The sequence below is a fragment of the Zea mays genome, chromosome 5 (assembly GCF_902167145.1).
Source record: "Zea mays cultivar B73 chromosome 5, Zm-B73-REFERENCE-NAM-5.0, whole genome shotgun sequence".
In the NCBI taxonomy this organism is placed as follows: domain Eukaryota; kingdom Viridiplantae; phylum Streptophyta; class Magnoliopsida; order Poales; family Poaceae; genus Zea; species Zea mays.
In genome coordinates this window covers 71,125,121-71,147,147 of record NC_050100.1, presented here as the reverse complement: position 1 = coordinate 71,147,147, position 22,027 = coordinate 71,125,121, and the positions used below count along the sequence as shown (strand labels likewise).

The window sequence follows — 22,027 nt, the reverse complement described above, 5'->3', positions numbered from 1 at the left end:
TCCGCACTCCGAGCTGGACCGAATCCCCCACAGACCAGGAGGTGGCTGAGGCAGGGGCTCTGCTAGCTGAGGTTGGATTGTTGAAAGAAAGGGGTCTGACTGCAGAAGTTGTGGTCGCTGACTTTGTTTTCAAGAACATTCAGCTGCTGAAAGACAGAGCGTATCCGGCCTATCTGTATCGAGGCTTGGCTGATTCAACCCGGGTAACTAACAGAAGAATCCCTGCTGTGGACTTGGTGAGCCGGCTCGAGATGATACTCAGAGGCAAGGTGTCGAACATCGGCGCTCCTGTTGCATACTCGGCCTGGAATCTGCCTCCTTCCCAGGCCTTTACCAGTTTCGTGTCAAATCCTCCTGCTGGTGATAGCGGTTTGGGCCTTAGAGTGTGACCCTCTCCCGAAGAAGTTAGTGCTTTGGTTGCCTCACTCGGAGAAATTCCTGACGACGAGAGGCAGGTTCATTTTGAGGTGCCTTTGAATCCAAGTGACGCAGAGATAAGTGCCATGCTGGATATGTTAGCTGAGGATTCTTCTAATGCCGCTCCTGCTGAAACACTGGTGGTGGCGCCCATCCCTGAGGCCGGCAAAGCTTTAGACGCTCAGAGGTCTAACAATGTTGGCCCGAAACGTTCTCGCCGAGCCGATCAACCCACTTCTCCTGCTGAGGGGCAGAAGAAGAAGAAGAGACGTCTTCATCGAGTGTCTAGCTTGGATCAGGGTGCCGGTCCTTCTGTTCCTGTTGCTGAGGAAGTGCCAGTGCCTGAATTTGCTGAGGCTGAACCCAATGGGTGTGACCCGACTGCTGCTGACCCCAATGGGTGTGATCCTGCTGAAGTTGACCCCAATGGGTGTACTGTCCGTGTTGTTGATGAAGATGATGAAGAAGAGGATGAAATCCCTCTGATTCAGAAGAACAACCAACGTTACATAGCTAGTGGGGAAAGTAGCGGTGTTCCTTCTCCTGCTTTGTCTGCCCTCATTGGTCTGCAAGAATTATCTCTGGCGAACTTTGATCAAGCTCTTGAAGACATGGTTCCAGAAGATCTGTTGTCAGAGCCGACAGATGGTGGCACGATGGTTGTTTGTGCTGATGTGCCCGATGTCGGGTTGGGGTCATCCGGGGCAGCGTCCCGCGCCTCATCGACCTTGGAGCGTGGTCTTGAGGGTCAGGAGGCTAGTCTGGATTGCACTGCCCCCACAGAAGTGACTGAGGGTCCTTCAGCCTTAGAGGTGGCTGTTGCAGAGAACTCGGCCTCCATGGATGGCGCTAGCGCTTACCCAGCCCCCGAGGGTGTTGCCGGAGATGATCCGGCTCGGATGGGTAGCGCGAGCTGTGACCCAGCCCCCGAGGGTGTCCGAGTGGGTTCTCCCTCCCACACTTCCATGGATGTTCATGTAGGGTCTTCTCCTCCACACTCTAGTTGCATGCCGGTAGCCCAAGCCTTCGGTCAAGGAGTCACTTTAGAGGCCAGTGCACCCGATGACAGAGTTCTGGCTTCTGCTGATGACACTGAATTGGTTCCAGCTGATTCGTTGCGAGTTGTTCCGGTTGGTGACCCTTCACCGAGCCATCAGTTGACCTCTCACAACTTGGGGGTTCCCTCATTCTTCTCCAACCTCTAGGTATTTTGGTTTCTTCTGGTCTGACTTTACCCCAGGCAGATAATTGTTCTCATGCTTGTCTATTTTTAATGTCAGGCATTGGTTGATGAGATGTCTAGTCGGCTGAAGTTGCAGGGTGCCTCTGTCCTAGAAGGAGCTTTGTCTCTGGCGCGTTGGAATCCAGTGCTGCTTCAGCGGCGTGTATCTGATTTGGAGGTGGCAAATGTCGGTCAGTGCTCTTTTGCTTCCTTTTTTGGCTACCTGATTAATCTGCTTTTTATTTTAACACCTTTGCTTGATTGTTTCTTGACAGATATGGCTCGGCAGTACTCTGATCTTGAAGAAAAATATTCTCAAGGTCAGACTGAACTGGCCCGGCGGTGCTCTGATCTTGAAGAAAAATATTCTCAAGGTCAGACTGAACTGGCCCGGGTTTCTACTTCTCTGAATGATGTTAACACACTAAACTCAACTCTCCATGCTCAGCTCGACTCTGAAAAGGTGACCTGTGAATCTTGGCTTTGTTTGCTGTGTTCTTATTGCTTGCTTGATGTTTGGAGAAACTGATTCTTGCCTGTAGGAAGAAAAGCGTGCCCTCGCTACTTCTCGTGACAACCTTGACAAGCTATACCGCGACTCCAGCAATTCGTTGACCATGTTGGAGAGGAGTCATCGCTTCACCAGGGAGGAGTTAGATAATCATCGTTATAAGCTGCAAGAATCCTTGGATGATGTGATTCGCCTCAGGCAGTTGGTGTCGACCAAAGATGCTGTCATCAAGGATCTGCGTGCTTCCAAGAAATCCGTCGCCCAGGAGCTAGAAACCGCTCGATTGGCTGTCAAGGCTGCTGAAGAGACTTCTGCTACTCTGAGGGCCCAGCGCGATAAAGCTATGGATAAAGCTATTCGCGCGGGGTGGATCCTAATGAGGAGACCTGGTGTGGTTGTTCCTGACGACATAATGGCAGATGTGAACGTCGCTCCTGATTCCTCAAGTCGCCCCTCTTCATCGATTGCTCCTGAGAAGAACATTGCCAAATAGAAAACATTGCATGCTTTGAACACGTGGTTAATGTGCTCGGATGTTTTGTTAGAGGACACTTTTTGTACTAAATGCTACTATTGTTTTCCCATTGTTTAGAATTCAACAGTGTCTACAATTGTAGAAGTAAATGCAGTGTGGTGTTTTTCAAATTTCATCATGGGGCATAGAAGTTGCCCTAAGATGGGTGATTGCAAACGTGCCAAGCGTGTCGTGCCAATTTAAATCAGTGCTAACTTAAATCGACTGCTCCGCTAGTAGGGCATAGTGGTCACCCCGAGTTTAGTAAGCGTGAGCATGTCGCACCACCATAAGTCATTGTCAACTTAAGCCGATTGCTCCGTTAGTAGGGCATAGTGGTCACCCCGAGTTAAGTAAGCGTGAGCATGTCGCACCGCCTTAAGTCATTGACGACTTAAGCCGATTGCTCCGTTAGTAGGGCATAGTGGTCACCCCGAGTTAAGTAAGCGTGAGCATGTCGCACCGCCTTAAGTCATTACCGACTTAAGCCGATTGCTCCGTTAGTAGGGCATAGTGGTCACCCCGAGTTAAGTAAGCGTGAGCATGTCGCACCGCCTTAAGTCATTGCCGACTTAAGCCGATTGCTCCGTTAGTAGGGCATAGTGGTCACCCCGAGTTAAGTAAGCGTGAGCATGTCGCACCGCCTTAAGTCATTGCCGACTTAAGCCGATTGCTCCACACCCTTCGGCCTCGCATGGGGGTAGACCTTCAATTTGTGCTCGACCAGTTCTCGTGGGACTCCCGGCATATCCGCAGGTTGCCATGCGAATACGTCTCGGTTATCTTGCAGGAACTGGACGAGCGCGCCTTCCTATTTGTCATCCATGCTAGAGCTGATGATGGTGGTTTTGCGTTCATCAGTGAACCCAAGGTTGATCCTTTTGGTTTCTTCAGTCGGCCGCATAGAGGTCGCGGCTTGAGCCTCGTTCGCGGGTACCGCGAGGTCTTCCTCAGGCTTTGAGTTTGCCTGCGCAGAAGAAGTCACCGATGGTTTGGTGGTGAGGGCCGCCTGAATGGCCACTCGGAAACATTCTGTGGTGCCTTGGAAGTCAGCGCGCACAATTATGATCCCTTGCGGCCCTGACATCTTCAATATCATGTATGTATAATGCGGAATGGCCATGAATTTTGCCAATCCAGGCCTCCCGATGATGGCGTTGTACCCGCAGTCGAAGTTCGCCACTTCGAACCTTAGGAACTCGGTTCTGTAGTTCTCCGGAGTTTTGAAGGTGATCGGCATGTAGATGTGGCCCAGCGGGTATTCTCCTTCAGTCGGCACGATGCCGAAGAAAGGAGTGTCTGACTCGTGGAGCTCTTTGAGGTGAACTCCCAAGCCTTGGAGTGTCCCGGGGAAAGTGACGTTGATGCTGCTCCCCCCGTCCACTAATACCTTCTTTACCCTGCTCTCTCGAATCACCGGATCGACGAGGAGCGGGTATTTGCCTGGGTGGTCGAAGTTGAGCCACTGGTCTGCCCGGGTGAAGGTGATCGGATGCTCTGACCATCGGTATGGGGCGGTTGGACCAGTAGCCGCCACCAATATCTGACGATCGTTGAGCTTTTGCTGTCTCTTGTTCTCCTGCGACCTGTGTCCGCCGAAGATGACATTGACCTCTCTGTCGACGCGCGGGAAGGCTCCACCTCCTCCCTCCTCCTGCTGCTTGGGTTGTCGCGGTTCTCCTGGTCCTCCTCGCGGCGGAGGAAGAGGTAGAGGATGGAAGGGTCGGCCGTGCCCGACGGAGTGCTTGAAGTCTCTGCAGTTCTGAAGGGTGTGGCGCATGTCCTTGTGGTACGGGCACTGGGCGTCGAGGATGTTGTCCAACGTGCGTTCGCCTCCATGAGGTCCTCCTCAGGCGTGAGAGGCAGGTGGTCCGGCGGCGTGGACTTCTTCGCGAGGCCTCTTCTCCCAATGCTTGTTGGGCTGCTGGTTCGTGTCGCATCGTGGTGCCGCTGGTGCTGGCTTCGCTCCTCCGATGAGGTCCTGAGCTCGCTCGTCGGCGGTGATGTAGAGGTCGGCTTCCCGGAACAGTTGCTCGGAGGTAGTCGGTGCCTTCTGTAATATGTTTCGGACGAAGGTCGAGTCATTGGATCCCCTGTAGAAGTCCTCGATCACTGCCGCCTCCGCGACCTCGGGGATACGATTCCTCATGGTCTGGAACCTTTTGAGGTATGACCGGAGAGTTTCGTCTCCTTGGCGCTTGATGGATTTGAGGTCCCATGGTTGCGTCGGTTTATCGGAGAGAGACTGAAAGTTAGCGGTGAAGCGCCGACTGAAGTCGCTCCAGTCGTCGATGCAGTGTCGGGGTAGGTGTCGCAGCCATTGCAGCGCGTCTTGCTCGAGGACGATAGGCAAGTACGCGGTCATTACGTCCTCGGTTGCCCTAGCAGCTCGGGCAGCGGTGGTGTAGACGGCCAGCCAGCCTCCCGGATCCTGTTTAGGTTCATATTTGTCGACGTTGGATACCTTGAAGTTAGGGGGCCATTGAATGGCCCTGAGGCGCGTAGTAAGTGTCGATACTCCACATGTGTCCTCTTGTCGTCGATGATGTTGTCTGTCCCAGGGAGGGGAGTGGTCGTCATGGTGCCTCGACCGTCCCCGGGTGGTGCCACCAGTTGAAGCTGTGGCCGACTCGGTCCTGGTAGCCTGACTCCGTGCTGGGATGCCATGGTCTCGGTCGTACTCTTCCCAGCAACGGATCTCGTTCTCGTGTCGTCGTTCACGCGAAGCATTGATGGAGCTCCGCGCGTCCCGGCGACTGTTGATGGCGTGTCGTAGATCGTTCGGCGGGTGAGCGAGGGGTAGAAGGTGATTGGCTGCTTGAGTGAACAGTCGCCGATAGCCCTCGGCGTCGGGAGTCCGAGGGAGGCCATCAGCTATCCGAGCCAACACCCCTCCGACTTCACTCGGCGTGTTCATGGCTCAGGCGAAGTCGGGGTTCAGGTTGCGACCGAAGAGTGGATTTTCCCGACGTTGCCTTGTCTCCTGCTCGGCCTGTTCTTGAGCCCGTCGACGATCGCGTCGTCGGGAATTCCTTCGTTCCCTGAAGACACGTTCCTCCGGAGTTTCTCCTATCTCTGAGACCTCGTCTCGCGATACAGGTTGCGCCAGGTCCCGCTCTCCGGCCTCGTGATGTCGCTGGATATTTTGGCGTCAGTTCCTTCGTCGGCGGGATTCCCGCTGAGGAGGTTCCTCTCCGGGTGCAGTCGGCTCATCGTCGGAGATGGGGGGTGACTCCACTCTCCCGATGAAGAGGACGTCGGGGTAGAATGGAGTAACTGTCACGGCGATCTTCTTTCTATTCTCCTTTGAGAGCGGAGGCATAGAAAGATCAGCTTGATGATCCTTTGCTTCCTTTTTCCTTAGGATTCGTGTCCATTCTCTCGTCGGAGAGGTGGACAGCGGAGTTCTCCGGGCTGAAGGACCCTCGACTCCTAGCTTGCTGGAAGTAATCTTTTTTAGGAGCGCTGGAGGTCGCGCTTTTTCCTGCCTCGCCCCAATTTTCTCGGAGATTTCTGAGGAAGGCTTTCTCTCTGGCAGATCCGCGAGGCGATGCAGAGTTCCCTCCTCATCCGCTACAGATGAGATAGTACCGAAGTAGAATATGGATCCGGGGCGGAGGATGATCTTGTGCTGGAAGGTGACAGCCATTGAGCTAGCTTAGATCGATGACACACCCCCTACCTGGCGCGCCAGCTATCGGTGTTTCGGGTCCGACCGTGCACCCAGGGTTACCCCTCAAGGTGCTTTTAGGAGTAGGACGGTGTTACCGACTGTAGCTCGATGGTTCGTGCTGGGCACACTAGAGAAAGTAGACAATGGTGTACAGGTTCGGACCGCTTTGAGATGCGTAACACCCTACGTCCTGGCGGGAGTGCATTATGCGATGGGTTACAAGGGACTTCTCTAGTGCTGGAAAACATAGAGAGTGGGGTGGATGGCTAAGTAATGAATGATGTCGATCGTCGTGAAGGGGTGCCCCCTAGGCGTTATATACTCGACCGTGGGGCATTACATGTGGATATGACAACAACGTGTGCCAAAGTAATAGCGAACTAACTGAGTCTATCTTCCTATAGTTCAGCCGACTCATCCTCGCTCAGTTCCGATGTACGGGGTCCCTGCGCGGGAAGGTCGGGTCACTGTTGCGATTACTGCTCGAATTTGTTGGGCCGTCTGTGCTTGCGTCGACCCGGCCTTGTGCTAATCCGTTCCACTGGTCGTTCCTCCCAGGCCCACGAGGGGATGACCTTACGAATTATGGGGCCCTTGGGCCTTTCGTGAGGTCTTTTATCCTTCTAGTGGACCCGGGGGATATCTGTCCCCCACAACAAGAGACACTAATTGTGTGGTGGTCCTTGCGGGGTCTAAGTGACCCGTGAGATTAAGGAAGAAGCCTCACTCGGTCTAAGTGACCGTTTGAGAGAGGGAAAGGGTTGAAAGAGATCTGGTCTTTGTGACCACCTCAACGGGGACTAGGTTCTTTAGAACCGAACCACGGTAAAATAAATCACCGTGTCCATCCGCTTTATTTCTTGGTTGATTTGTTTTCCCCTCTCTCCCGGACTTAACATTTGTTCTAACGCTAACCCCGACTTGTAGTGTGTTTAAAGTTGTAAATTCCAGTTTCCGCCTATCCACCCCCCTCTAGGCGACTTTCAGTCTTCAACAAGTCCACTGGATTAGTTGAAGTTTCTCGTGATATTGTGTTTGATGAGACTAGTGGCTCCCAAGTGGAGCAAGTTGATCTTGATGAACTAGATGATGAAGAGGCTCCATGCGTCGCGCTAAGGAACATGTCCATTGGGGATGTGTGTTCAAAAGAATCTAAGGAGCCTACACAAGCACAAGATCTTCCACACAAGTATCTCCACCTACTCAAGATGAGGATAAGGCTCAAGAAGAAGAGGGTGAAGATCAAGATGATGAGCCACCTCAAGAGAAGGACATTGATCAAGGGGAACATGAAGATGATCAAGAAATTCAAGACCAAAGACCACCGCACCCAAGAGTCCACCAAGCAATTCAAAGAGATCACCCCATCAACTCCATACTTGGTGACATCCACAAGGGGGTAACCACTAGATCTTGAGTTGCTCATTTTTGTGAACATTACTCTTTTGTATCTTCTATTGAGCCATACAGGATAGAGGATGCACTAAGAGACCCGGATTGTGTGGTGGCAGTGCAAGAGGAGCTCAACAACTTCATGAGGAATGAGGTATGTCATTTAGTTCCACGTCCTAACCAAAACATTGTAGGTACCAAGTGGGTATTCCGCAACAAACAAGATGAGCATGATGTGGTGACTAGAAACAAAGCCCGACTTGTTGCCAAAGGTTATTCACAAGTCGAAGGTTTGGATTTTGATGAAACCTATGCACCCGTAGATAGGCTTGAGTCAATTCGTATATTACTTGCCTATGCTACTTACCATGGCTTTAAGTTATATCAAATGGACGTGAAGAGTGCCTTCCTCAATGGCCCTATCAAGGAAGATGTATATGTTGGCAACCTCCTGGCTTTGAAGATAGTGAGTATCCTAACCATGTTTATAGCTCTCAAAGGAGCTTTATGGGCTCAAGCAAGCCCAAGAGCATGGTATGAATGCATGCGAGACTTTCTTATCACTAATGGCTTCAAAGTTGGTAAAGCTGACCCTACTCTCTTCACTAAAACAATTGCTAAAGACTTGTTGATATGCCAAATTTATGTTGATGATATTATATTTGGTCTACTAACAAGTCATCCCGTGAAGAGTTTAGTAGGATTATGATACAAAAATTCGAGATGCCAATGATGGGGGAGCTAAAGTATTTCCTTGGATTCTAAATCAAGCAACTCCAAGAGGGCACATTCATCAGCCAAACTAAGTACATTCAAGACATACTCAAGAAGTTTGGAATGAAGAATGCCAAACCCATCAAGACACCCAAGGGAACAAATGGGCATCTCGACCTCGACACAGGAGGTAAAACCATAGATCAAAAGGTATACCTGTCAATGATAGGATCTTTACTCTATTTATGTGCTTCACGACCGGATATTATGCTTTTCGTATGCATGTGTGCAAGGTTCCAGACAAATCCTAAGGAAGTTCATCTTAGGTCCATAAAAAGAATCATGAGATATTTAGTTTACACTCCTAAGTTTGGGCTTTGGTACCCCAAGGGATCTACCTTTGATTTAATTGGGTATTTCGATGTCGATTATGCCAGATGTAAAATTGACAAGAAGAGCACATCAGGGACTTGTTAGTTTCTGGGGAGATCCCTGGTGTCTTGGGCTTCAAAGAAACAAAACTCAGTAGCTCTATCCACCGCCGAAGCAGAGTATATTGCTGCAGGCCATTGTTGCGCACAATTACTCTAGATGAGGCAAACCCTCAAGGACTATGGCTACAAGTTGAGAAAAGTCCCTCTCCTATGTGATAATGAGAGTGCAATCCGCATGACGGATAATCCCGTTGAGCACAACCACACTAAGCACATAGACATCTGATATCACTTTTTGAGAGATAACCAACAAAAGGGGGATATCGAAATTGCTTATGTTAGCACCCACAACCAATTAGCCGATATCTTTACCAAGCCCCTAGATGAAAAGACTTTTAACAAGCTTAGGAATGAGCTAAACGTCCTAGATTCTTGGAACTTTGATTGAAACATGGCACGCATAGCTCATTTATATATCTTTGATCATGTCTCTTTCATTTTGTACAAATACATATTTCTTATTTCTTATTGTGCCAAGGCTAAGACTAATGTGCTTCCATTAGTATCTCCATGATTAGTCTTGGATTGAAAAGGAAATGAAGTATTCGGCAAAGGCAAGACTTCCACTACGACTCTATCGGTATCATTTACCCTTTGCCCATAAAATTTCATTTATAGCCTTCTACTCCAAAGGGGGAGAATTATAAGGCCTCTCAAGTTTCTTCGTTTTTGGTGCTTAATGCCAAAGGGGATAAAGTAATAGGCCCAAAGAAAAAGAACCGCACCACCACCCACCTATTTTCAAAAACTATTTCACAAAGGGAAGAAATTATTTCAATTACAAAACCCTCTTGACAGCTAAGGGGAGAACTTCTTCAGGGGAGCTTTTATTTAGCCAAAGAAAAAGCAATTGAAACATGGAAAGAATTTTCAAAATCTTGAAAATGCCTTTTGAAATCATACTCTCATGTTGTTGGCTATTTGCAAAAGAATTTAAAAAGACCTTTTCAAAAGATTTGCAAAAACAAGCAAATTGGTGCAAATGTGGTCCAAAATGTTAAACTAGAAGAAATCAATCATATATACTTAAAATTACTTTCAGTTGGTTTAAATTCAAGTAACTTTTGCGCATCTGTCAAAATTGCAAACTAATTGCATTCCTACACTTTATATTTGCTTTGGTTTGTGTTGTCATCAATCACCAAAAAGGGGGAGATTGAAAGAGAAATGGACTTAAACATTTCCTATAATCGATTTTGGTGTTTTACAACAATCACAAACCTTATGGACTAACTAGTTTGCCTAGTTGATCATTTCTCATGTGCATAAGTCATCTACAACTATTCTAAGTCGACTGTCTGGAATACCGTAGATTATTCTGGACAGGAGAAGCTTTTTGGAAAAACACCTATACGCGGACCGCTCGCGCCCTTGCGGTGGACCGTCCACGACACCAGGGTGAGCCTCGGACAGGAACATTGCAAAAACACAAGTTAACACTACGGACCATCCGATGGAGAAGCAAGCACCATCCGAGACCAAGCGCGAACCGTCCGGCCTCAGGCGCGGACCGTCCGGTCGTTGAAAAACCAAAAAAACTCGAAGGTGACGGGTTCGGTGAAATGCATTTTTAGCGTCCTCGCGGACCGTCTGGAGTGCACGGCCGGACTGTCCGCGACTGCTTTATCTGACATCTGACGACACATTAAATGCACTGTAGTCGTTGATATAGCCGTTACTACTGATCGTTGCGATTTCAGCTGTTGATGTGCAGGGGCGGACCGTCCGGACCACCGTCCGCGGTCGGCAGAAAAGGAGCAACGCCTAGGAAGTGGTTAGAGGCTATAAATACAACCCAACCACCTCCATTCATATGATCCAAGCACTCCACTCATACACATTCAATACAAGAGCTAGCAATCCATTCGAAGACACATTCAAAGCTTCCAATCTCTCCAAGTTTCCCAATTGAGACAAGAGATCATTAGTGATTAGTGATTTGAGAGAGTGTGATCCGTGTTTCATTTGTTGCTCTTGTTGCTTGGTTTTCTTAATCGTGCTTTCTTCATCTCTCTCTAAACTCTCTAAGTGTTTTGTAAAGTTTGCAAGAGACACCTAATTGTGTGGTGATCCTTGCGGGGTCTTAGTGACCCGTGAGATTGTGAAAAAACACTCGATCGGTCTGAGTGACCGATTGAGAGAGAGAGAGAAAAAGGGTTGAAATAGACCTGGCCTTTGTGGCATCCTCAACGGGGAGTAAGTTATTTGGAATCGAACCTCGGGAAACAAATCGTCGTGTCCACTTGTATTAATCTTCACTATTCAAATTTGTTTCTCCCCTCCCCCCTGTCTCTAAAAGTTTTCTTGCTCATATTGATTTGAGTTTGCTTCCAAAGTTATCCGCATTAATTGAGTGACTCATTGCAAGAGAAACTATCTTTCGTACTCCGAATTTCTTCTAACACTAATCTCAGGCATAGTGCGTGTTCAAAGTTTATAATCTTCAGGTTTCGCCTATTCACCCCCCTCTAGGCGACTTCACTAACCCTAACCTCAAGTGTAGTGCGTGTTTAAAGTTTGTAAATTTCAGGTTTCGCCTATTCACCCTCTCTAGGCGACTTTCACCTTCGTGTACGCTTCTAGCTCGCGTAGCTGCCCCTGACCAGCAACCAGGACTCCTCGTGCCTAGTTCACTGCCCGAGGGTGAAGGAAACGTCGTTCGTGCCCCAGAGCAGCGACGATGGAAGCCGAGGCTGACGCCACGCGCTTCTGCCGGTGCGGGAACATGGTCCCACCGAGGCCGAGGGGAGCTACGAGGGAACGTCTGGGGTAGCCGCGCGAGAGGCGTGAGACTATCTTCAGCGGTTCCCCCTAAATTTCTCCCCCTATATCTCACTCACGTGCCACGTCAGCGTTCTCTTCCCCCTATATCTCCACCCTGTACAGCGGTTCCCCCTAAATCCTTCCCCTATACCCCACTACAACCATAAAATATTATTTTCCATATCTGTTGGGGGTATGCTTCATAGCCGAAGATCCTAAAGAGAGAGAACACCTTTGAAAGGTCTTCTCAGAAGCAAGCACCGAAGCTATTACCTATAAAGCTTCGGCACAATGACAGATCTCAAGATGAAGGGCCGAACCGACTTAAAGATGGATTGACTTAAAGACCCATGGTGTTTTGTGTCATTATTGTAGTCGATTGTAAAGGACATAAATGTAATTTTGCGCAGGTTGCACCCTGTGCCTATAAATAGGTGAACAGTACCACGACACTGTTCACGCAATCATGTAATCACTGGCACATTACGCTTGAATTATTGCTTTCCGCCAAGACGAAGGTATAAGTGTGCCCAAATACTATGTTTTAATATTTATGTTCATATAATAAAATATGTGGACTTGTTTTATAATTTATATTTCATTTTTCATTGTTCATTATTTTACAAGTATGATCACGAATCTGAGATCTTCGTGATATTTTACTCATGACCTTCGTCCGAAGCTCATTAAATCCTTGGGGAGATAATGCTTCAGTGGACGAAGGCCATTAATACTTAACATATTTATGTTGCCTTGTTCTTAATTCATAGCATTTGAGAACAAGTCCCCAACATTGGCGCCCACCTCCGGTGAACTCACTTCCACTTTCTGAGTTGATGGCTTCGTTCAAAGCTGGAGTTGCTTCGGCTCCGAAGCTCGTACTCCCGATAACAGGCAGTTCATGCTCAGAGCTAGCCAACAAGAAGCATAAGAAGGAGGCACAGAGAAGGGTACAACATGTCGGGGTGCAAGGACCCTTCATCAAGTCAAGATGGTCCCACATCCCGATTACTTTCTCCCAAGAGGATCTTCAGCTCAAGGATTACCCTCACAATGATGCTATGGTTATTTCTTGTGTTATCAAAGGATTTCTGGTCCACAATGTTCTGGTTGACACAGGCAGTGCAGCGGATATTATATTTGCTAAGGCCTTCAGACAGATGCAAGAGCCCGAAGATAAGATCCATGACGCCACACATCCCCTTTGTGGCTTCGGAGGAAGGCAGATTGTAGCATTTGGTAAGATCACGATGCCAGTGACCTTCGGATTTATCAACAATACAAGGACTGAACAAGTTGTGTTTGATATTGTTGACATGGAGTATCCTTACAATGCAATCATTAGCTGTGGTACTCTCAATGCTTTCGAAGCAATTCTTCATCCAGCATATCTTTGCATGAAGATACCTTCGGATCAAGGGCCTATTGCTATTCATGGAAGTCAGGAAGCTGCCAGAAAGGCCGAAGGAAACTGGACAGATTCAAAAGCAATCCATAACATAGATGGAGCCGAAGCTTGTGAGCAATACAAGTACAGAAGGGAGAAAGCTGCCTCGGCTGATCAGACGAAGCCCATGCTCTTATGTGACGATATAGCAGAGCAGAAGGTGCTATTGGGATCTCAATTGTCTGAGGAGCAGGAGAAAACCCTGATAAGGTTTCTATTCAACAATAAAGATGTCTTTGCATGGTCAGCTAATGATCTCTGTGGTGTCAACAGGGATGTTATTGAACACTCGCTCAATGTTGATCCATCCTTTAGACCCAGAAAGCAGAGGCTTCGGAAGATGTCTGATGACAAAGCCGAAGGTGCTCGGAATGAAGTGAAAAGACTCCTCAGCGCTGGAGTCATCAGAGAAGTAAAATACCCAGAGTGGCTAGCTAACACTGTTATGGTGAAGAAAGCCAATGGTAAATGGAGAATGTGCATTGATTTTACTGAACTCAACAAGGCTTGTCCGAAGGATGAATTTCCATTACCAAGGATAGATTCTCTGGTAGACGCAGCAGCTTCGTCAGAGCTCATGAGTTTACTAGATTGTTATTCAGGCTACCATCAAATCTGGATGAAGAAGGAAGATGAGCCAAAAACCAGCTTCATCACTCCCAGTGTTACATATTGTTACCTTCGGATGCCTGAGGGGCTCAAGAATGCTGGAGGAAGCTTCAGTAGAATGACAGCAAAGGTCCTTCATTCTTAGATAGGCAGAAACGTGTTAACATATGTTGATGATATCATAGTAAAAAGCACGAAACAAGAAAATCACATTGCTGATCTGCAGGAGACATTCGCTAATTTTAGGCAAGCTGGTCTGAAGCTGAATCCAGAAAAATGTGTCTTCGGGGTAAAGAAGGGGAAATTTCTTGGTTGTTTGGTTTTAACAAAAGGGATCGAAGCTAATCCAAATAAAATCGAAGCTATCCTTCGGATGGAGCCGCCAAGCACAAAGAAAGGGGCTCAGCGGTTAACAGGAAGATTGGCATCTTTAAATCGATTTATATTTAGATCAACAGAGAGAAATTTACCATTCTTTGAAGTGCTGAAGTCAGCCGAAGTTTTTCAATGGGGATCAGCTCAGCAAAAAGCCTTCGAAGAACTGAAACAGTATTTGATAGATTTAACAACTCTAACTCCACCAGCGCCAGGGGCTCCTCTGCTGCTGTATGTGGCAGCTTCACACTCTGCAGTAAGTGCGGCGCTTGTTCAGGAGAAGCTTGAAGGGCAATTGAAAAAGCAGGCTCTAGTATACTTTGTTTCCGAAGTTCTCAGTTTATCAAAGAAAAACTATACAGAATTGGAGAAGGTGCTATATGCTGTTTTAATGGCCTCCAGGAAGCTTCGACATTATTTTCAAGCATACCATATAATTGTTCCTTCATCACAGCCTTTGAAGGATATTATGAGAAACAGAGAGGCTACTGGAAGGATTGGAAAGTGGGCTGCGGAGCTCAATGAGTTCAACATTGATTATGTGCATAGATCTTCGATTCAGTCCCAGGCGCTAGCAGATTTCATCGCCGACTGGACGCCAGAGGCTCAGGAGGAAGAAGCAAGTAAAGATGCCGAAGCTTGGACAGTATTCTGCGATGGTTCATGGGGAACCTTCGGGGCAGGTGCAGCTGCCATTTTAATTGCACCTTCCAAAGTCAAAACATGCTATGCAGTGAAACTTGACTTCAGTTGTACAAATAATATTGCTGAATACGAAGCTTTGCTTTTGGGTCTTCGGAAGTTGAAGGCAATGGGGATAAGAAGGGCGGTTCTCAAAACTGATTCCCAAGTTATTTCTGGCCATGTTGACAAAAGTTGCAAAGCAAGAGATCCGAAGCTTGAGAAATATTTGGATACAGTTCGAAGACTTGAAGCTTCCTTCGAAGGGTTTTCTGTCAAGAACATTCCACGAGGAGAAAATGAGCACACTGATCTACTAGCCAAGTCAGCGGCACAGGGGCTGCCCTTACCTTCGGAAGTATTCTTTGAAACAATAAAAGCACCTTCGGTTGACCTTCTTGAAAGGGCAGTACTCAATATATCTCTCATCTATAGCGAAGATTGGAGAACTGAGATCATGTCTTTTCTTCAGGGCAATTTCTTTTCAGATGACGAAGCTTATCATAAGAGAATAGCGGCAAGAGCCCGTTCATATGTAATAATAGAAGGGGAGTTATATAAGCATGGAGTCTGTTCTCCATTACTCAAATGTTTATCCAGAGCTGAAGGTATAGAGCTAATGAAAGAAATACATGCAGGCCTGTGTGGATCTCACATTGGATCTAGGCCTTTGTTGGGTAAAGTTTTTCGTCAAGGATTTTATTGGTCGAAGGCAGCTTCAGATGCAGCAGAATTAGTCCAAAAGTGCGAAGGTTGTCAAAAATGTGCAAGATATCAAAAACAACCTTCGTCTCTAACTCAATTAATACAGCCCACTTGGCCATTGCAAAGGTGGGGCCTTGATTTGCTAGGCCCACTTCCACCAGCACAAGGGAATTTAAGATATGTTGTAGTGGCAGTAGAATATTTTTCTAAGTGGATTGAGGCGAAGCCTTTGGCCACAATAACTTTGGTAACTGTTCAAAAGTTTTTCTGGCAAAATATTGTGTGTCGCTTCGGAGTGCCGAAGGCCATCACCGTGGACAATGGCGTTAGTTTGATGCCGAAGCTTTTAGAGAGTTTTGTGAACAAATTGGCACGAAGATCCATTTTGCATCAGTTCGGCATCCGGAGTCAAATGGACTTGTCGAAAGAGCTAATGGCATTATAATGATAGGAATAATGAAGTTAATCTTCAACCAGCCCAGGGGGAAGTGGCCAGACGAATTAATCAAAGTGGTGTGGAGCCACAACACAACAATGTCAAGGTCAGCAGGTTTTACACCATTCAAATTGTTGTTTGGTGACGAAGCAATAACCCCAGAAGAAGCTAAAGCGGGATCAATAAGAACAATGGTTTCGGCAGAGGACGAAGTTGATTATTCTGTGGCAAAGGATGCTATAGAAGGGATCAGGCTTCAGGCTGTGGAGAATATCAATAAATATCAAGCCGAAACAATAAAATGGCGTGACAGAAAGGTTCGGTTAAAAAATATTAAGCCAGGACACTTGGTACTCCGGAGAGTTGCCAACCCAGACACAGTAGGCAAGCTACAGTTGAAGTGGGAAGGACCTTTCCTGGTAGTATCTTCGTCAAGACCCGGTTCCTACAGGTTGAAAGATATGGACGACAACGACATTCCTAGATCTTGGAATGCGGATGAGCTTCGGCGGTATTATGTGTAACCTGATGTAATCTTTTTTATTCTTTCCTACGGCACCCTTTTCCTTTCCAAAGGGGGAGAAAGGTTTTTAATGGGGCCATAGCATGTAATTTCTCTTTTTCTTATATCAGCTCTACAAGAGCAATATCCCCCGAAGATGTAAATATAAAAACTGGGCATGCACCATCGAGTGCAAAGAGAAAAAGGAAAAACAGGGAGAAGCTCGAAAGACGTCCCTAAGGGGATGCAGAGCACAACAAAGCTACAATAAGCCGCTCCTAAGGGAGCGCAGCGTAAGTTTTCTGCTCAAAAGTTGTTCCTAAGGGGATGCAGAGCTTACAACGAAAAGTCAACGCTGATTCCGCCGAAATATAAGGCGAAGCGCAAAAAGTCAACGCGAATACCGCCGAAATAAAAGGCGAAGAAGCTCCTAAGGGAGGCTTACAGCAAAAATTCAGCGCTGATAAACCGAAAAATAAATGACAAAAACTTATTATTCCTAAGGGAATAAGAGTTGTGATTATGGTTTCGAATGTGTCTTTAGACATTCATTTGCACGATACATTACATCATACATGTGCATTCATAAACATTCACTTAGACATACATAGGATCATCATCATCATAACATAAACACTTGCTTCGGCTTTGAAAGAGAAGGCTTCGGAAAAAAGGAAAAAGATGCAATTTTATGCTTCGCTGTGTACGCAAAGAAGGGAAGGTGTTTTTCTCCTTCGGCTCAAAAATATTAATTTCGTCCACACCAAAGCACTTTATACATTGACGGAAAGGTAATATTATATTACAAGGTATGGATAAAGTTCACAAGGTAAGATTTAATTACATCATACTTTATACAAGTTATTACAGAAGTTTTTTGAGCTACTTCTATAGACTACTCGAGCTTCGTCAGCATCCATGGAGCTTCGTCTTTTTACTCTGCAGCTTCAGCTTCGGCTTGGTCAACCTGTATGTAAGTATTATAAGCTAAATTCAAAATTCAAAGGAAAATGTAACCATAAGGTATGATTTTGTTACCAGCTTAAGGTGGCTTCGAGCTTCGTCACCAGCTTTGCTCCGTCCTCCCTTTGTCCATACTAATTTTATAAATCTATTCGCAATACTTCGGGCCAGGCTGGGAATGTTATCTAAGTCTGCTGGTGACAGGCTGAAGTTGGGTCTATTAACAATCTTTCCGTGTTTACAGCCAGACTTCAAAAAGGCAACAGTTGTGCCCCGAGAAGCTGCCAGGGCACAAAAGTCGCCATGCCCAGCTATAACTTCGTCAAGATCATTAATTTCACCTTCAATATGCTCGAAGGCACCAGGCAGGTCTCCAGCCGAAGGAGTGAACTTCTCGCTACTGGCTCCAACAAAATGGAACACCTGCTTCAACTGTTGAATGCATCGATTGCTGAACTCCAGGCACTTATTCTGAAGATTTGTCAAGGATTCTTTCAGCTCCGAACTTTTTTGGACTTCGGCCTCAAGCTTTGCATCAAGTTTCAACTTTTCTTGTTCGAAATTTTCTGATTGGGAAAGAAGCTTCGAATTTAATTCTGTTATTTTGGCTTCAGCATCCGCTAATAAGCCTTCGGCTGTTTGAAGCTCGAAGTCTTTCTTTTCGATGGCAGCTGATTGCTCTTTTATCTTATTTTCTAAGTTCTCAATTATAACTTCGTGCCTTTTATCCTCTAAGTCCTGCTGCATTTTTAAAGCCTTGCTCAAAAGCATACTCTGTGGACAAATAACCTTCGTTAGAAAATATTTATGTTATTTCAAATAGTAAGGGTTAGACACAAGATGTTTACCTTAAAATTGGAATAGAACAAACTGCCAACAATGTGTTGTCGTCGGTAGCGGCTGATATCTGCTTCGAGCTTCGGGAAATCGATACTCTTTAATAGAGTATCGATAACCTTCGTGCCCGTTTGATCTCGTATGCAGCCTAATCTTTCGTCATCAATACCACCGAAGAGAAGCGCTCCCGGCCGATACCCGCAGGATATAGCATATTCTTTTAGTTCCTCTTTTTCAGCTTTTGTCAGCTCTTGGCCAACTAAGTTTTGAAAGTCAAAGGTTTCATCTTCCGAAGTATCTTCGGTCATCTCTTCTTTCTCGGGTTTTGCGGCCGTAGTCTCTTCGGTGGCTGCAGCAGCTTCTTCTGTGGCCATGTTTAGTAGCATTTTATCTATATCAGCAGCTATGCTCTCTAAATTAATATCTTCGGATTTGGCATCTTCGGCTCTGGCCTCTCCTGCAGCAGCCTCCGAAGGTACAGCCTCAGTAGCTGTCATGCTTTCAATAGCTGGCACCTTCGGAGCTGAAGCTCTTGGTGGTGTTGCTTCAATAACTTCTATCACAGTAACGATTCTTTGCCTCTTTGGCCTAGGTGCTTTCGTTTTTGTGGGCTCCTTTTCCTTCTGAAAAAGCTTCGTCAGATGTAGCCCCAATGGACTTAGTTTGACAGGTAAAGTTTCAGTCATTACCTTTAGGATTTCCTCTATTTCAGTAGCAGAGGATGTCGCAGAAGTCTTTTCTTTTTCATCAATTGATTTTTGCTTCGGAGTCGAGGCTTTTCTTTTCTTCGAAGCAACTGTTTTCGCCTTAGACTCTTATTTTTTCTTCTTTGATTGATCTTCATCGTCCTTATTCAGAGCACTAGCCACCCTTTTTCTTTTTTGTCCTTCGGCACCCTTGTCCAGTCGCTCGTAGTCAGGATATTCAAAGCCTATAGTATCCATCACTCGGTTTAGCCTTCGTTTCGGACGGGTGCCGAAGGCCGCTGTCATCAATTGATCTTCTTTTTTAGAGTAATTTCCAAGTATTTCGTTGCACATTACTTCGATTGTATCCAACCATTCTTGGCAGGGTACTTTGAAATGTCTCTTGAATTTGTAGTGGTAGGGCAGCCGGATAAGTTCTCCCTCCTTCTTTTTCCTTCAAGCTTCGGCATGGCCCACTCTTTCATAGTTGGAAATACTTTGAAAGCCAAAAATTCCTGCACTAAGTCCCTAGTGCCAATGTGCTCTGCGATAATCCTAAACTCAGCCAGTGCAGTTTGGGTTGGACCCTCTGGTGTCATATTACATTGGGGTCTGGTCTCTCCGAAGATCAACTCTAACGGGCTCTGGACCAACTTCTCCTTATCATCGTCAACTTTGACGTAGAACCATTCCGATTTCCAGCCTGTCGGCCACTTGCTTCGGTAGCTGATCACAGGAAATTTTGTAGTCTTCCGGTAGGCAAAGTTGTAGGAGCCGAAGTTTTCATGTAACCCATCTCTTCTGGCCTTGGTTTGGTAATGCAGCTCATGTACTCGGCAGAAACCTTCGGCAAACGGTTCCACCCCTTGGCTTCGGAGAGCCCAAATGTAAACGCTAAGCCTAACGATAGCGTTAGGAGTTAGCTGATGAAAGTAGATCCCAAACTTCTTTAGCACATCAGCAATCATCTTATTGAAAGGGAATCTCAAACCAGCTTTGAAGAAACTCTTAAAAACTACTCTTTCATCTTTTCCTGGCTTCGGAGTAGTTTCCTCTCCACCAAAGCGAACCAGCTCTTTCATTTCTTCATTGAAATAACCCAATTTCAACATTTTAGGTAGGTCACCTTCGGAGACTGTGGATTTTCCAAAATCCAGATGGCTGGGTTTGCTCGGCACTGCGCTGCTATAATCATCCTCAGAATCGGTCTCCTCAACATCAACTTGCTCTACTCCAGCGGCAGGGACGTCCTCCGATATTAACAGCCCAGACCGCTTCATGGCTTCGGAAATCGGAACAGTCTCAGCAGCTTCGGTCTCTTCTCCCTCACGATCAACCCTAGCAGTGGAGCGAACTCTGGCCATTTGATTATGACTTTCTTGAAATTTTTTGTTGTTGACTTTTCTGATATTCCCGAAGCTCTTCCTCTTGCGACGAAGCAGAATCAAAAGCGAAGTTTCGTCTGAGCACGATGATTAAGCTTCGGCTATGACTAAAATTTTGGCAGTAAAACAGTGCAATAGCAATGAATGCTGTGGTAACTTCACACCTACCCATCTGATTATATAGTGCCACAGGTGGGAAGGTGAATCGTCAAGGTCTCCCGCACCGAACAAACAGTCACCCGCACTCGCTGAACGGTGGGCCACATGGTCCGAGAAGGTGAATCGCTGGGGCGCGCGTAATTGCTGCAAGATGGGGCCACCGCGCGCGCGACGATTATTTTAATCGTTTCTCGCCAACGAGCTCAGGGAAGGTGTTTTTTGGATCTTCGGCGTCCCGAAGCCTAGAAGACTTTTTCACGGATCAAGCTCGTTACGAAAAACGATCTAGCACTGCGAAGGGGCTACTGTTGGGGGTATGCTTCGTAGCCGAAGATCCTAAAGAGAGAGAACATCTTCGAAAGGTCTTCTCAGAAGCAAGCGCCGAAGCTATTACCTTTTAAAGCTTCGGCACAATGACAGATCTCAAGATGAAGGGTCGAACCGACTTAAAGATGGATTGACTTAAAGACCCATGGTGTTTTGTGTCATTATTGTATTCGATTGTAAAGGATATAAATGTAATTTTACGCAGGTTGCACCCTGTGCCTATAAATAGGTGAACAGTACCCCGGTACTGTTCACGCAATCCTGTAATCACTGGCACATTACGCTTGAATTATTGCTTTCCGCCAAGACGAAGGTATAAGTGTGCCCAAATACTATGTTTTAATATTTATGTTCATATAATAAAATATGTGGACTTGTTTTATACTTTATATTTCATTTTTCATTGTTCATTATTTTACAAGTATGATCACGAATCTGAGATCTTCGTGATATTTTACTCATGATCTTCGTCCGAAGCTCATTAAATCCTTGACGAGATAATGCTTCAGCGGACGAAGGACATTAATACTTAACATCTTTATGTTGCCTTGTTCTTAATTCATAGCATTTGAGAACAAGTCCCCAACAATATCTTTTCATTATCTATTATCATTTTTCTCTCCTCTAACAAACACTGATGCGCACGCATAGCGAGGAAAGGGGGCTGCCACAACGCCCTCTTAATCTGGCGGAGTACCGGCCTCTCTCCTTACACTGTTGCCGGTAGAGGGTCATATAGCGTCATACGTTAAAGACGTAGGGGATGCCTGTAGCCGACTAGTCGTCACAGGTAGCGGAGAGGGAGGCTGGCGGGATGCGTTGAACACGGTCTGAGTGTAGCGAGCCGAGGGCGGCATGGGAAGGCAACCCGGCTCTGGCTTTCAGCTCCGTATAATTTCATGTCACCCGTCTAGGGATGGCAATGGGTACCCGAAACCCGAAACCCGATGGGTAAAAACCCTATTAGGGCACGGGTATGGCGGATTTTGATACCCATGGGTATTTTATTGGGTCATTTGTTATGCCCATCGGGTATGGTGGGCGTGGGTATGTTCTTTGTTACCCCATACCCGCTACCCGATGGGGAACCCGCTAATATATGACATATGGGTCCGGATTTATGTCTCATATAAAATGAATTTGCTCCCGATGGGTAAAAACCCTATTAGGGCACGGGTAGAATCAATGCTATGTTTTGTGTGATTTGAAGGCATG

The 22,027-nt window shown here is 46.6% G+C and overlaps 1 protein-coding gene across 1 annotated transcript; it reads left to right on the top strand.

Annotated features, from left to right (window-relative positions):
* The first annotated feature begins 1,703 nt into the window (after window positions 1–1,703).
* LOC109939926 (uncharacterized) lies at window positions 1,704–2,643 on the top strand. Its single transcript, XM_020538398.1, has 3 exons — window positions 1,704–1,830; window positions 1,915–2,102; window positions 2,182–2,643. The coding sequence occupies exons 1-3, from the start codon at window positions 1,713–1,715 to the stop codon at window positions 2,641–2,643; spliced, it is 768 nt and encodes a 255-aa protein (XP_020393987.1). The 5' UTR covers window positions 1,704–1,712.
* Window positions 2,644–22,027: the final 19,384 nt, after the last annotated feature.